Source organism: Pogona vitticeps, chromosome 2, assembly GCF_051106095.1.
Source record: "Pogona vitticeps strain Pit_001003342236 chromosome 2, PviZW2.1, whole genome shotgun sequence".
NCBI classification, from domain to species: domain Eukaryota; kingdom Metazoa; phylum Chordata; class Lepidosauria; order Squamata; family Agamidae; genus Pogona; species Pogona vitticeps.
The window spans coordinates 249,105,660-249,121,279 of NC_135784.1; the positions used below are offsets into that span (position 1 = coordinate 249,105,660).

The 15,620-nt window shown below is 39.0% G+C and overlaps 1 protein-coding gene across 1 annotated transcript in view; it reads left to right on the forward strand.

The window, feature by feature from the left end:
- FBN2 (fibrillin 2) overlaps positions 1–15,620 on the forward strand; it is a 226,226-nt gene that overhangs the window by 92,054 nt on the left and 118,552 nt on the right. The window contains exons 9-13 of the mRNA XM_072992394.2: positions 2,061–2,213; positions 4,203–4,436; positions 8,796–8,933; positions 13,792–13,911; positions 15,226–15,351. Coding sequence (XP_072848495.2) covers positions 2,061–2,213; positions 4,203–4,436; positions 8,796–8,933; positions 13,792–13,911; positions 15,226–15,351 — 771 coding nt within the window. The remainder of the gene's footprint in view (positions 1–2,060; positions 2,214–4,202; positions 4,437–8,795; positions 8,934–13,791; positions 13,912–15,225; positions 15,352–15,620) is intronic.

Below are 15,620 nucleotides of genomic sequence, written 5' to 3' on the forward strand. Positions count from 1 at the left end.
TTTTCCTAATTGCTACACTCTTCTCTTTCTGCAGTTTCCCTGTCTGCAGTAGAGCTGTGATTCTCTTATATATTCATTATAAAATGCAATATGCTGATACATAATTATATGTATCTATATTATCTACATTTCTGTATGGTTGGGGAAGTTTGTATGTTAAGTTGGGTACAGTACATGAGAAACTAAAATAACATGTTTACTTAATCTATCCTCTATTGAAGCTGAAGGGAAACCCAAATTAATTTTTGGTGGAGCTGATTTTTTTTAAATATGTTGAGACAGGTCTTGGAACAATGACACTACACTTCTAATAGACATTTGAAGGTTATGGCTAGAATCTTGTTTGCTTACATAATTACAGAAGAGCAATATGTAAGCATTTCTCCAGTTCAGAGTTCTCTCGTTCTTGTGACCAGTCCGTGTCACTTAGCTCCACATCCTTCCTTGCTGTACTCTTTGTATCCTGACCGTCGCTGTGACTTTGAGAACTTTGTTCCCAGAACTTTAAATCTGAATATTTAGTTCATTTACTTCAATCTATTTTCTGAAACAGATTTTTTTTTTGCTACAGTAATAGATAACAGATTTTTTCACCATTTTTTCATATGTACTGAAAAACCCTCCACCCCATCCTTTATTCATACCCAGCCACCCTAAGGTGACCATTCTGATTGATGGAGGAAGGTGTGTTTTGTCCTTTTGCCATGTTAGGTGCAGAGTATGGTTTTATCATTTCTTTAGGATAGGTAAGGATAGGTGATGGGGTAGCCTGAACTTGGGAGCAGCCATAGGTTGTCTGTGATCTCCAAGCAGCTGGGGCAGCAGGCTGCAAAGCACCCTCAGTGGGTTGTCTGAGGATATTGGTACATGATGTGTTCTCGCTCCAGCTTCTCTTCCAGGATACAGTTATTGTATTAAGTTTTGTTATGCAATTAATAACGGGCATCTGGCTGCAAGTGCTTCCCTCACTGCCCATGCAGAGGAGGAGGTGGCAGCTTTGGGAGGTGAATACACTGCTACTGAGTCCCACACAAGCCTGAAAGAGTCCAGCAGTGGGACCAAGTTGCTGTACCTGGGATCTCCAGGTCTTTGTGAGACCTTTGAGAGTTACATGCAAAGTTCTGCAGGGCCTGCAGATGCTCCTGGGAGACCTTTTCATGCAACATTGTGTCACCTGAACCTAGTAAGGCGTGAGCTGGCGGGCTTCTTTTTCAGGCTGCCGTCAACTCAATTTACCACCCTCCCTTTATTCTGGGATCCCCAGGCATTTGCTTATTGCCCTTAGAAGGACTGGGAAGGAATTTTTCCATGCTGTTGTGGCATGTTTTTCAATTTCTCCAGGGAGGCCTTTGTGTGGGTTTTTGTTTCTGTTGGCATACATGGTATGTATGCTTCGAACGTTTTGTAATCTTTTAAGTCATTTCATTGAATAACTTGTAGTGTTGCCAAAAGAATGCTTATTTTCTGTAGGAAGTTTAGTTCATAGAGAGCACCACACTGTCAAGCTGGCTTACATGGGGTGACAGCATGGAATGGTGGTGGTGGGGAGACAGAGGTAAGAAACTAGGTGAGGGTTTAATACAAAATGGCAGAGAAAGGAAGATAAAACTCTGATAAAAGATCAGAGTTCTAGAATATATGAGGCAAACCTCTAAACCAGTGTATAATTAAGGAGGTGATTATGTAGTGGCTGCTGGGCAGTAAACACTAATGTTTGGCTATCACAGCTGGTTTGTATCACCACTAAGCAATGAATAAGAAATGGAGGGATACCTTACCTGATCATGAACTGGTCTCACGACACCTTACGTTTACCAGTGGGTGGATGGCTGGGTCCTCCTTTACACACTCATCCATTGCAGAGTAATGATAACTACAAGCTGCGATACACAGTGGTTTTATGTGTATGTGTTTTGGTTTTTTTTTCTTTTTGCAGTGCTGATTACATTTACATTTGTTTACACAATTTAAATGCTATTCCAAGATGAATGAACTTTAAAGGTATAATTATAGACAAAAAAGATCTTTCCACCATTTTTCTAATTCTCCCTGATCATCAGATCAAAGAGCAGGAACATGTTTCTCCAGTCTGGTGAACGGTCGCTGTGCACAAGAACTCCCTGGCAGATTTACTAAAATGCAGTGTTGCTGTGAATCTGGGCGATGTTGGGCCCTTGGATCCATTCCAGAGATGTGTCCGGTCAGAGGATCTGGTAAGTGTTCTCAGATGCCTCCTCTAACTACAATTGATTGAATAATTTTAGACATCATAAAATCAAGTCTGAAATGGTAGTGAAGTTCTGCTCTGCTCTGGTCTGTTATTGTTTAAGGCTAGTCTCTTCCTGTTATAGTATTCACAGAAAGTCAGAAACAATTTAAGGAACAGTATTTGATTTGAACTTATAGAAATAGTCACCTTTTTGTCATTACTTGTTTTCTAATATTGCACTGAATTGACAGCATGCGAGGCACCCATATTTCCTCTTAGTTCTTCAATCATAGGCAGATCTCTTACAGGAGGAGATTTTAATACAGGCACTGTGATGTTTGCAGAATTCCCCGGCAATAAAACAGAAACTGTTGGAATGTGCCTTTGCTTAACATATGTTAAAAATCATTTAGGTGAACATAGATTTCTCACCTTCAACTGTATATTTAATATCTACCTTGCTTGATATCTTTTTCCATTAGTTGCAGCTTCTTTTTCTGCTCTTAACTTCATACAAACCATATTCTTTTGATCTTCTTTTCTTGTCTTTTATAATCTTGTCACATCCTACCTGTCTTTCACCGTATTGTAGCTCCACCTCCCTTCACTTCGCTTACTTCATTCCCTTAAAAAAACAGAGATAGTCATGTAGTCCTTTACACAGTCCAAATGTAGAAAAGGTGATACCTTTATTTAGACCATTCAAAATCAAACATTCAACTCATGTGTTCATGAATAAAATTCACTTCCTCACATGTAGGGTAGAAAAATTACGAATAAGAGTCCCAAAACGGTCATGGCAAAGATCCACCAGACATGCTGTTTAAGGTGAGCTGAGAGCTAGTTTCAGCCAGTTTTGGGGTGGGTGTTTTTAAATGCCACACCCCTGGTGCTACTTGGTTGGAATTTTCCACTTAGACTCCAGGATAGGTTGTAGTCCCTAAATAAAACCCCTTCCCCTTCATTCCCTTAAGAATCTCTAAATGGTTTTGGAGCAGTATTTATGTCAAGAACATTCTGTCTATTAAAATGCTAAAATCATTTCTTGAGATCTGTTCTTTCAGAGTGTTGATATTTTAAGTTTGGGTAAGGTTTTACATCTTATATGTAAGTAAATGTTCTTATTTTCTGTTGTTGGCTGAACAAGTAAATGTAATCTGAGAATGAGAAGACAATAGTTACTGGTGGTACCAAAGTCCATGTTTACTCCTGTGAGTACACATTGGAGATGGCGAAAACATTAACATATATACAAACAAAATTGAGATGTCCCCAAAAGTATGGTTTACCCTCATAAATTTTATTATTCGTGGAAGTATTTTGCTGTGTAAATTTTCTATTTCTGTTCAAGGTCGTTTTTTTAAAAAAATTCTTTCAGTTCTCTCAAACTTGAGAGTAGGCAATTAATTTAATATCCTGTATTCTACCCAAATATTTTGCTGATTAGCTTGAAATACATTCTGGAGTAATACAGTTTACAGTAACCCTGCAAAATGTTTCTGCTCTAAATGCTATAGATGAAGAAATATGGAAAAGGCAGCAGCTTACTGAACATAGAAGAAAGGACTAATAATAGTCGTCATGCGCCATCAAGTCAGTTCTGATGTATGGCAAACCTTTTCAGAGTTTTCCAGGTAGAGAATGTTCAGAAGTGGTTTACCATTCTCTTCTTCTGGAGGTGGCCTGGGACTGTGCAGTTTGCCCAAGGCCACACAGACTGGCTCCACACCCAGGAGGCACATTGGGGAATTGAACTCACAACTTCCAACTCATCAGTCAGATACCTAAACCACTGAGCGATTCAGTCAGTTGGAAGAAAGGACTAACATGATCCAAAATCTACATTAATGTTTAGACATGGAAAAAAAAGAGTAAATTGTAAACCAAAATTTTAATTATTATTTTTTAAATGGATACACTAATGTACAGTATTTTCCCTGTCTCCTCATGAAAAAGAGACAGTAATGCATGTATGTTGTTTCAATTTTTGTAGATGAATATCGAAGGCTGTGCATAGATGGCATTCCTGCTGTCAGTGGTTCCCGACCTGGTGGCACAGGAGGAAATGGTTTCCTTCCTGGTGGACATGGTAATGGATACGGTCCAGGAGGAGCAGGATTTATCCCTATTCCTGGTGGAAATGGCTTTTCTCCAGGAGTAGGCGGGGCTGGAGTAGGAACTGGTGGCCAGGGACCCACGGGAAATGGACCCATCATTACAGGACTGAGTAAGTTATCTAATTTCATCATTACAGGGTAAAATTTTACTGCAGTCCATACATGGATGCATTGTTTCTGCCTTATGTTTGGTTCCTACATAGGTGAAGGGGTTAAATTATAGTGATTCTTTTTTACTTCTTGATTTTTTTTCACATTAAGAAAGTTCATTACCAGTATAAATAATACAACTGTCATTTTTGCAATTCTGTTGCACTTGGTTGCCACCCTCACAGCAGTGTATACTGTGTATGTAAACCTGTGGCCTAAATGTTGTATTCCATGTGTCTGTGAAACTGGGTATTAGTTCATATTGAAATAAGTTCTAAACATTTCATAATACTACTATTTTTGTTTCAGTTTGGTTTTTACCTGTTTTAAAGTGACCCTTATGAAAATGCTAACTAAAACACATGGGGGGGCTGATGATGTTTTTCCCATTTGTTTCTTCTCCTCGTTTCTGACTCAGAAACAGAAACTTTCCCAGATCAGAAAATGATGATTTTCTTCATCTACATTCTGCTGTTCTTCATTGCAGCATTAAAGACAAAGGAGAATTTTCTACTTCATTTGGTTACAAATACGGTTATTTTCTATGTTTTAGAATTCATTTATCTCTTGTTAGGAGTGAGGAACAATTGAAGGAATGAATGAAAAAGCAGACGTTTAAATGTTGCTCAACAGATTGAACTTTCACATTTCGGTTTAGGAGAAATGGTGTGTGCCAGAGACAAACATCTGGATAGAGATGACTGTATAGAAACTGTTTGTAGAATGTAACAACCTTGTCTTGGAGTAGAAGGGAAGCAAAAAGTTGATCAGAATCTAAATAGGAGACATAGGAGGATAAGTGCCTCTTATAAGTATCAGCAGCTGAAGGCTCCAGGTTTGATCAAGTGAGGAGTACAGACTGTCCTTTTCTCAAAGCCATCTTAGAAGCAAGAGAGATGTTTATTTGGGAGTTGGGGGGCACAACTAGCTTATCACATTCTATTCCTTTTAAATGTGACCCTGCTTTAAATTGAAATTTGTAATTTTATGATTTTATATATTTTTATACTGTTTTGTTTTATTTTGTAAGCCGCCCCGAGTAGACATGGTCTAGAGGGGTGGGGTAAAAATCAAATAAATCAAATAATAAATAAATAAATGAAGCAGTAAGAACTGTGTTGCATTTAAAAACTATTTTCTGCTTTTCAAAATTCCTTTCTTTTTTCACTCCATTCAGAAATACACATTCAGTTAGCCTAATTGAATGGTATTTTTATTTCTCAGTGTGCCGTTTGTTTTTTAAATAAACAACCCTGAGTAGACTTCACAAAAAGTGATATAAAATTACCATATTTTTTCATGCATAAGACAATACTTTTGTCTAGAGATGGGGACAAATAAAAAAATGGCAATTTGTTTTGATCCATTATTCATAAAGGTTAACGGATCAACAAATATGAATATATGAATATTCTTCAATGAATCGACAAATTGATCTGTCATTCATCTGCACTTTAAATGGCTATAACACTGGCCCCCAACCACCTAGAGACACTTAATTTGCAGGGACATTTCCTCAGATGCATTTCTACAACTCCTGAAAGTTTGGTTAACATTGAATCACGGCCCCCAAGTTATTTAGTCACAAAGAGGACCCCCCAGGAAAGCTCCCCCCAGGTACCTAGAGACTCCAGAATTACATCGGAGCTTCCTAAGTCTTTCCCCAACACGCCTGTCAACTTTGATGAAGATTGGATATCAGACATCTGAGCTATTCACCCACAAATTGGGTCCCCCCAGGAGAGTTTATCCCATGGCACAGAAGCCAATTCTGCCTACTGGCCACCAATCAGCTGATCAGAAGCCGATAGGCAGCTGCCACCCCACACAGCCAGCCACCCAAACAGCCTACCCGACACCCCCTTCCTTTCTGTACCTTAGCCCCCACCCCACTCCCACAGACACCCCCTTACCTTAATAGCTGTTGCTGAGGTCTCCTTCAGGCCTTCGAATCCACAGAGTGTAAAAAGGGAGATTAGCTGCCCTTTGCAAAGATGGCAGCTGCAGTTTCGCTACCCTAAATGAAGCTGCAGCTGTCATCTTTGCAAAGGGCAGCCAGTCTCCATTTTTACATGCGTGGCTCCAAGGCCAGAAGATCTTGGCATCAGTGATTAAGGTAAGAGGGTGTCAGTGTGGGGGGGGGCTAAGGTAGGAAAAGGAAGTGGGTGGGGTGGTAGGCTGTGGTATTGGGTGGCTATGTGGGGTGGTGGCTGCCTTTCTGTCACCAATCAGCTGATCAATGGCCAGTAGGCAGAATGGCGTTGGGTTTTTGTTTTGTTTTAATACAAAGGACGAATAAAAACAGGTAAATATTCATCTCTTCATATTCGTGGGGGTGTCTAGAACCCACAAATATGGATTGACGTATATTTAACGAATTGGCTATATTTGTTGGAAAAACCAATCCGTTTTTATATTCGTCCCCATCTCTAGTTTTGTCTAAAAGTTTTAGACTAAAAATTGAGAGTTGTCTTATACATGGAAGTAAGCTGATGAGAGAACAAAAACAAGAGCCTCGTGGCGCAGTGGTTAAAACTCTGTATTGCAGCTAAAACTGTGCTCACGACCTGGGGTTCAAATCCCAGGTAGCCGGCTCAAGGTTGACTCAGCCTTCCATCCTTCCGAGGTCGGTAAAATGAGTACCCAGCTTGCTGGGGGGGGGCAATGTGTACTCTGTATAATTAAAATTGTAAACCGCCCGGAGAGTGCTTGTAGCGCTATGGGGCGGTATATAAGTCCAAAAAAAGTGGATGGGAAAGCAGGGATCAAGGCGATCCTGCAGCACTTTGATCCCTACTTTCCCCTCCTTTTGCTAAGGCTTAGCAAGTGGAGGGGGAAAGCAGGGATGAAAGTGCTTTGATCCCTGCTTTCCCCTCCTTTTGCTAAGGCTTAGCGAGTAGAGGGCTAAAGCAGGGATCAGAGCAATCCTGCAGAGCTTTGATCCATGATTTTCCCCTCCTTTTGCTAAGGTTTAACAAGTGGAGGGGGAAAGCAGGGATCAAAGCTGCAGGATTGCTTTGAATCCAAGGGGCTTAGCAGGTGGAGGGGAAATCAGGGATCAAAGCGAACCTGCAGCACTTTGATCCCTGCTTTCCTTTTGCTAAGGCTTAGAAAGTGGAGGGGAAAGCAGGGATCAAAGCACTGCAGGATTGCTTTGATCCCTGCTTTTCCCTCCACTTGCTAAGTCCCACAGGGCTTAGAAAAAGGAGGGGGGAAAGGATCAAAGTAGTCCTGTGGCTGTATGAGGCGGAAAGGGATCAAAGCGGTTGTGGAGCCACAGGATTGCTTTGATCCCTTTCCCCCTCCTTTTGCTAAGCCCTGTGGGACTTAGCATGAAGGGAGAAAGCAGGGATCAAAGTGATCCTGCAGTGCTTTGATCCCTTCCTCCTCCACTTGCTCATCCCCGGTTAGATTTCTTAATTTGGGGTTAGAAAAGGGGGGGGGGCATCTTATACATGGGAGTGTCTTATACACAGAAAAATATGGTATTGTAAATGAATGATTAAATAAACAGTTCAATATGAAAGTACATATTAGCAATCGGACTCTGAATTCTCAGAACATTATTTTACCTTGCTAAGAGACTTAACTAATTTTTTCCATATTTTCTATACAGGAAATACTTATTTTGCTCTGGTGTAAAGTGTATTTAGTGCTTTCATGTGGGAACAGTTTCTTATAGAGCTACATTACCATCACCTTAACTTATCTCTCATACATGTAACATGTAAACCACCTTGGGTTCTTTTAAGGAGAAAGGAGGGATAAACATATTTTAAATAAATAAATAAAATAATTGTGGCAACTGTAGTCATTTTAATAAGCAGATACATTATTTAGCAGTCTATGTCTATTAGCAGTAGTTATACTGGGTAAATTTTCTGAAATGTTCAGGGGACCTAAAATTTAAGATAAATTTCCAAAATGGTTTATTCTTACTCGTGTTTTATATTGAATCAAACATAAGGGCTTGAATGTGTGTCGATGTTTTCTAAACATTTCCCCTGATAGTTAAGATGTACAGTTTCAAATTGTTACATCAGTATACTATTTCCCTTTCAGCCTAAATTAGAAGAAGGAATAATTTCTTACTCTTTTCAGCTTTCCCTCCTAAAGTGAAGAATACTCTGAGATAAGGTTCAGGGTTAACTATATTAACTTTTGTACACTGATTGTTTTGTTTACCTATATGCTCCTGACAAAAACATAGTCAGCATTGTCAGTTACATTTGAAGACAGCAAAAAATAAAATAATTTGAGACGAATCTGAGCTTCACTTTTATGTTGTAATACAGCTGGGGTCTGTTTTTCTCTTATAGCAATACTTAATCAGACAATTGATATTTGTAAGCATCATCCAAATCTTTGTTTAAATGGACGTTGCATCCCAACCATTTCCAGTTACCGTTGTGAATGCAATATGGGATATAAACAAGATGCAAATGGAGATTGCATTGGTGAGTGTAACTTTTTGTTTCTCAGTAAGGATTGTTTACAATATACTTCTCAAGTGATCTTAAAACATTTGACATATGTTTTATACACTGGCTGAAGTCCTGTTGTGCAGGTATGCAAATGGTGTAACTTTTGGAAGTGAATCCATATAAATTAAGAAATCTCTATAATTGTTGTTGTGGGTTTTTCTGGCTCTTTGGCCGTGTTCTGAAGGTTGTTCTTCCTAACTTTTCACCAGTCTCTGTGGCTGGCAACTTCAGAGGACAGTGCTGTCCTCTGAAGATACCGGCCACAGAAACTGGTGAAACGTTAGGAAGAACAACCTTCAGAACACGGCCAAAGAGCCAGAAAAACCCACAACAACCATTAGATCCCGGCCATGAAAGCCTTCGCAAATAAATCTCTATAATTGTCTGTTGCATACTTAGTCATGTGGGTCAGGGTGCAATGGATAATGCCCACACAGATTCCTTGATTTATGGCAATTTTCATTTAAAAGTACATTATTTGCATAACTGTGTGTTGCGTCCCCCTAGTGTCCCTTGTTTGTTCTCCCCAAACCCACGTCCACCCTCAGGATGCGTTCCTCTTTTTACACTGCCACCAGTAGATCTAGTCCACACTATATCAAATATATGTGTCTCAGTCACGTGCTGCCAATACAACAGGGTTTATTGATCATTTAGTTGGTATGTAAATCACAGATGTAAATCACAGTTGTTGAGGATCATTCATTAAACTGGATTTGATTACACGTTTGCTTGTATGCACTTTTAGTCACAGTAACCACTTCAGCAATATTCTCTAATCATCTATCTATTCTCTATTCTAACCCTATCCTATTCTCTACAACATTCCAACTTTCCAATCTCTGTCTTAACTCTCTCAATTCAATGTCCTAACTCTCTAACTTCCATTCCCTCTCTCTCCCGCTTTCTTTCCTACTCTCTGTCACCCTGACTCCGCCCCTCCTGTCCTATCATAGGCTCCTGCACTTGAGCTCAATATGATGGATAGGAGTGACATGGGCATTCTGCCACACTGTGCAGATTTAAGCCACTGTTTGTAGCCTGTCATGTATACATTATAGTCTTCATCATAATGAGACCGGATTAATTTGCCTATCCTAAGGGAGCTGGTAATGTGAAAAACCACTTAATTGCACAATAGTGATATGAATACATTTTATAGAAGACATTTTAATTGAGGGTATAGATCTTTTTTCTCTTTTATCTTCTCTACATGCTAATAAATTAATCCTAAATTTAAAAAGTCAGATAATTGAACTCTGCATTTCTCTGCTTCACAGTTCTATCACAGTTTTTCACTGCAATTGACAAAAGAAAGGAAGATTATGCAGCCAGTCCCCTTCAATCTTTTTCCTGGAAAGATTGGCAATGTACTGAGATTGCTTTGAGAATAAAGAAGTATGAATGAACTCTGCCATTGTATATATTCTAGATAAACTCCAGATGGTCACAGGTTTCCTAGTACAGGGATGCTTCTGAAGGTTCATCAGTTTTCTAGAATAAATTTTGCATAATGTGAAGATAGTTTGCGATTTATTAGAACACATTGGCCAGAATTCTGCTACTGTTTGTGTAAGGTTCATGTAATATGCTGTGGCTAATTGCAGGTAATTGACAATAGGCTGAAGGGGTGTGTGTCTTAGTCTCATGCCTGTTTTTGCACTCTGATATGCAGTGCAGATGGGTCCTGATGCCTGATCAATTAGCAGCAACCAGCTGTTATGCAAACCTTACATAAAGAGTTATAGGATTCCAGCCGGCTGGAATCAACTCCTTAAGATTGATGCGAAGTATGTTCTAATCATTCAGTAACCCCCTCCAAATTTCTAACATTGCGTTTATTAATCCATAAGGTTAGTCATAGTTATATTATTTTTCATGTAACTAGACTGCCCAGTGAAACAGAATAAACTACTAAGTGCTTTGTAATGAACTCCCACAAGAGCTTGGGCATGTAAGAAAGTAGCTGAGACATTTGGAGAGTTGGAAAGTGTTCAAAGGGAAAATGTTTCAGCGGTAATAGGGTAGCCTGAGTGGTACAGTGAGCTGACAAGAAAGCAGCCAAAATAGCACAAATGTGATCTCATAAGGCATTTTCAAGGTTCTGTTTCTTCACAAAAGTTTCCAAAAAAAAAAAAAAGTGAGTGTATCACCTCTGTTGGGTATTGACTTATTGAAAGGTCATGATACATTTATTTTACTTCTCTCAGCAGTATTGATATTTCTAAATTTGGAAGGTTAGCTCTGAAAGTTATTCTTCCAGTAAAATTCATAATATGGCCTGGTGTTATATTGTTTGCCTAGGTCACAAAGCAAATGTTTTAATGTGTAAAAAAGTTCTGTACATTTTGTGTTTTCTCCTCAGAGAATCCTTAGCATTGAATAACTTGTAGCCCTCTGGGCTTCGTAAGATTGCAGTTCCCATCATCCCCACTCAGCATAGCCAATGATGAAGGATTATGGGATAGGCAGTCTAGCAAGATGTGGTGGGCCAGAAGTTGCCCACTCCTGCCTTAATGAGCCAGGACAAGATTGTGTATGTACATACAGTACATCTTCTGTCCAGTACTGGGCTCAATGCTGCTTATTCTTTTAGTTGTCTTCATTTGCATGTGAACTTACTATCAGTAAAAACGCAGGACACAATGGGCAATAAGAAACTAAGTGGATGGGTTTTGTTCTGCTGAAAATTTATGCTTGTTTTTTCAGCATTATATATTTACTGAGTAGTAAATCCAGACAGACTAGAGGCAGACAGTCCATGCCAGACTAGGCATGGAAATATTTTTTTTGTTTTTTTTGGAAAAATTAAGATCCAAATGGTAGTTTTGTGGTTTCTTTTTAATGCATCCAGTCCTTTTCCTTTCACTCTGCTTCATGTTTCCAGCTTTGATACAGTTCTCTCCTTATTCAAATGTAAGTGTTGCTAGATGAAGCTGATTATTTTTCTCTGACCAGCGACAAATACTACAATGTGGTCCTAGTCTGTCAAGTTTGATTTGTGATGTAGACACAGTATCTCCACTTTGTGGCCAAATATTATGGTCCTTTTTATTTCTGTTTCTGTCTGATTTAGCTTGTGTTTTGGGGTACAGTATATACTGGTAGTGATGAGAACTAGCAGCTTGATGTACAGACTCTGCACATACTGAGCATAATTCTATTCTGCATTTAATGCCTAATGAAGGCTCATGGTGTAAGTTACCACAGCTTCTTGCTGGCAATTAAGAATCCTCTCTTGGATTTTTGGGCCCACACCAACTCACTGGATTGATGCATGCCTGAAAATCCAAGCAGGCACTCATTAGTTAGCAGCAAGAAATCCATTATCATAGCTAAATTAACAGGCTCTGATATGTATAACCCGGTACTTTTGGTAAAAATCAGAGCTAGGTACTGTGTCTTCCAGGTGTTTTGGGATTACAACTCTTTTCATCTGTGATCGGTGGCTGTGTTGGCTAGACTAGGGCTGATGAGAGTAATAGACACATTTGAAACATCTGGAGGAGCACAATTGGCCACTCTTAGGTTACCTAGTAGACCATCGTTCTAAGGTTTCTAAAAAGGAAACTGTTGTGATTCAACCCATAAGAGGAAATTTATTGGTAGAAAGGTGAAAGCAGCATTATGAATATTTATTTACAACACAAGAGTTTAAGGTTATGCCAGGGTTCCTGATATGGTTTCTAGAAAAGGTTTGGTTTCAGGAGACTTTTGTTAGAGAAGTGAATAGATGGCTGATGGGTTCTTAGTACTGCTAACATGTTATCATATTTGCATTTTAGTGCAGATGACCGTGGCTTAGCATGCAGGAAAGTACCGTTTCTGTGGGGTGCTCAGATTATAGGGTATTCTCATTGCCATTTGAATCAATATTGTGCTTAGTTCTTTGACCTTGCCACCTTCACAACTGTTGATGGACTACACAGAGGCATCGAGGCAAACAGCAAACAACAGATTAGGCTCTCTCCCACCGAGAGTTGCTATATATAAAGAGAGAGAGAGAGAGAGAGAGAGAGAGAGAGAGCATAAATATATACACAGCTCTCCACTATTTTCTTTTTTACTTTTTCTTTCATTTAGTTCTCTTTTCTGTTTTTGTAGACTGATTGAGCAGGCTATACTAAATATTGATTGTATTCCAAGAATAATGGGGCCAGAGATGTTGTTAGATAGATATACTAAACCTATTTGTGCCTATGCTTCTCACTTCATCAACACTGGCATTAGGAGTTCCGGACCCCCCATGTAGTTCAAAATCTGTGTATACCTCTTATGCGATATAAATAAAAAGCATAAATAGATGATTAACAGACACACACAAAGGCAGCAAAAGGACAGAAGCATCCTCTGTCATAAGGAGAAACCAGAGGTGCAGTCTCTCCTCCACCCGCTCCCTGCCCCCGTGGAACAACATGATGCTATGACCTCCCCTCACTTGCATTAGCCTTCTGACATGCCCCAGTGCCCTCCCCTGGCTGCTACATGGAGCTGCCATGCCAGGAAAGGGAGCCAACTGGACCATCGCCATTGGACCAGGGCCTGCCATCCTGCCAACAATAGGGGCCTCAGTAAATCAAAGACTCACCTTTCTCAAGCCGCTTCGGAGACAAATACTAGCACAGTATTTATTGAATATTTCAAGTTATTTACTGAAATATTCATTCATTCATAGGAAAAAAAAACTGTGTATAACCAAAATTGTGCTGCTCAAACCCATGCAATTCAAAGAAGTGTATTTATTTTTCTTCATTTGGAAAACTCTGTATCTGAGAGATGCTACAACAGATACATTGCAAAAAGTGATTGCCTTCTTTTTTGATACCAACAGATGTTGATGAGTGCATTTCAAACCCATGCTCTAATGGGGACTGTGTGAACACACCTGGTTCCTATTATTGTAAGTGCCATACAGGTTTCCAGAGAACGCCTACAAAACAAGCTTGCATTGGTAAGAAAAATTTATTTGCACACCTGTACAATGTATACATGCTTATGACTGTTCTGACTCAGATCCTTTTGCACTCTAAAAAAATATAGTTCTGCTTTTTCAGTAAATCATGGCAATGACGTAATTCTTGAAGGTATTTCGTTAAATCTGTTGCAATAGGGAACAAAATGTGACACATCTGTATGTACTGAACTCATCAAGTAAAACTCAGGGATTCTCAACAGAAAATCTCATTTTAAGAATCATATACTTCAAACTATATGCCTCAAAGCCCAAATGTACTTAATTTAAACTAAATTAGGTCCACCTGCCCCACTGAAATGAGTAGTGGATCATTGTGGTACCAAATCTGGATTCACCCTCAGGATTTCATTGATCTTCTTTTTCAGCCTCATGTTAAGTCTGCTGCACTTTCATAGAATCTCAAAAGGTCTGGAAAGTGAAAAGGTCCCAAGAGGTCACTCATTCCTATTCAAATGATGTTGTAAGGCCTATAGGTTTTGTGGGTGTATTCTTCTCTGCATAAGTTGAACAGAATCATCATTAACATAATTATATTTCCAGAGTGTGTAGTTTTATATAGTATTAAAGCAAGCTAACAACATTGAAGTTTTTAAAGAATTGTTTTTAAAGCCAGTGGGACAGATTAGAAGGGTGTTTGTTTGTTTGTTCATTTGTTTGTTTCTGTATTTTGGAGCGAGTTGGACTACAGCTCCCAAAACTTTTCACATTGCTGAATAACTGGGAAATAGAATACCAGAAACACAATACTAGACATTACAGGAAAAAGTGAGTTCAGTAAACAAGCACAAATCAAGGATAGTTTCAAGGTGCTTAAGAAAATTCTGAAGTGCCTTTGCCACTTCCCCACACAGAGAAGCAGTGGGAACAGGTTTGTTTGTTTTTAAGGTAATTATGTTGTCTTGGTGTCTCCCCAGAGAAGACCTCACCCCTTCTGCCCTCTTACCAAGTTTCTGATAGTAGGATATACTGTATGTATGTGTCATTTAGGAAGATTTATGTGGACTGATTGCAACATTCTGGAATACTGTTCCTATTGAGATGTTGTTAATATCATTTTTAATTTTACTATGTACTGTAAAAGAATTAGTGTCTGTTCTTTAGCAGCAGTAATTTGAATATTGAACATTTGATTAGTTGTAATTATGTCACCCAGTCAGAGCAAAAGAATAACCCTAAACGTCACAAAGCAACAAGACAATAACTTGGGAAGATCACTGGAAACCAATGCAAAAAGGGTCATATTGTCATTAAAACTAACTGATTATTGTAGCTTTCACTCTGTCTTTACAGATATTGATGAATGTATACAGAATGGAGTTCTCTGTAAAAATGGTCGCTGTGTGAACACTGATGGGAGTTTCCAGTGCATTTGTAATTCTGGCTTTGAACTAACTACTGATGGGAAGAACTGTGTTGGTATGGGAATTTTCTCACTCTCCAGTAAACAGGAGCCCTGAACTAACTATTTCAGATTTTAGTTTAGTTATTATTCAGCTTTATGATACAGGCTGTAGATTTCCTTCCAAGCACTTATACTGTCCTGTCACATCTTGTGAGTTAGCATAAGCATATTCCAATACTTTTGATTCTTGAAATATAAATATATTTATTTACAATAAAGTTTTCAAGGTGGCTTACAATTGCAATTTTATTTTTGATATTTTCCTAGTGTTTCATCTCCTGTT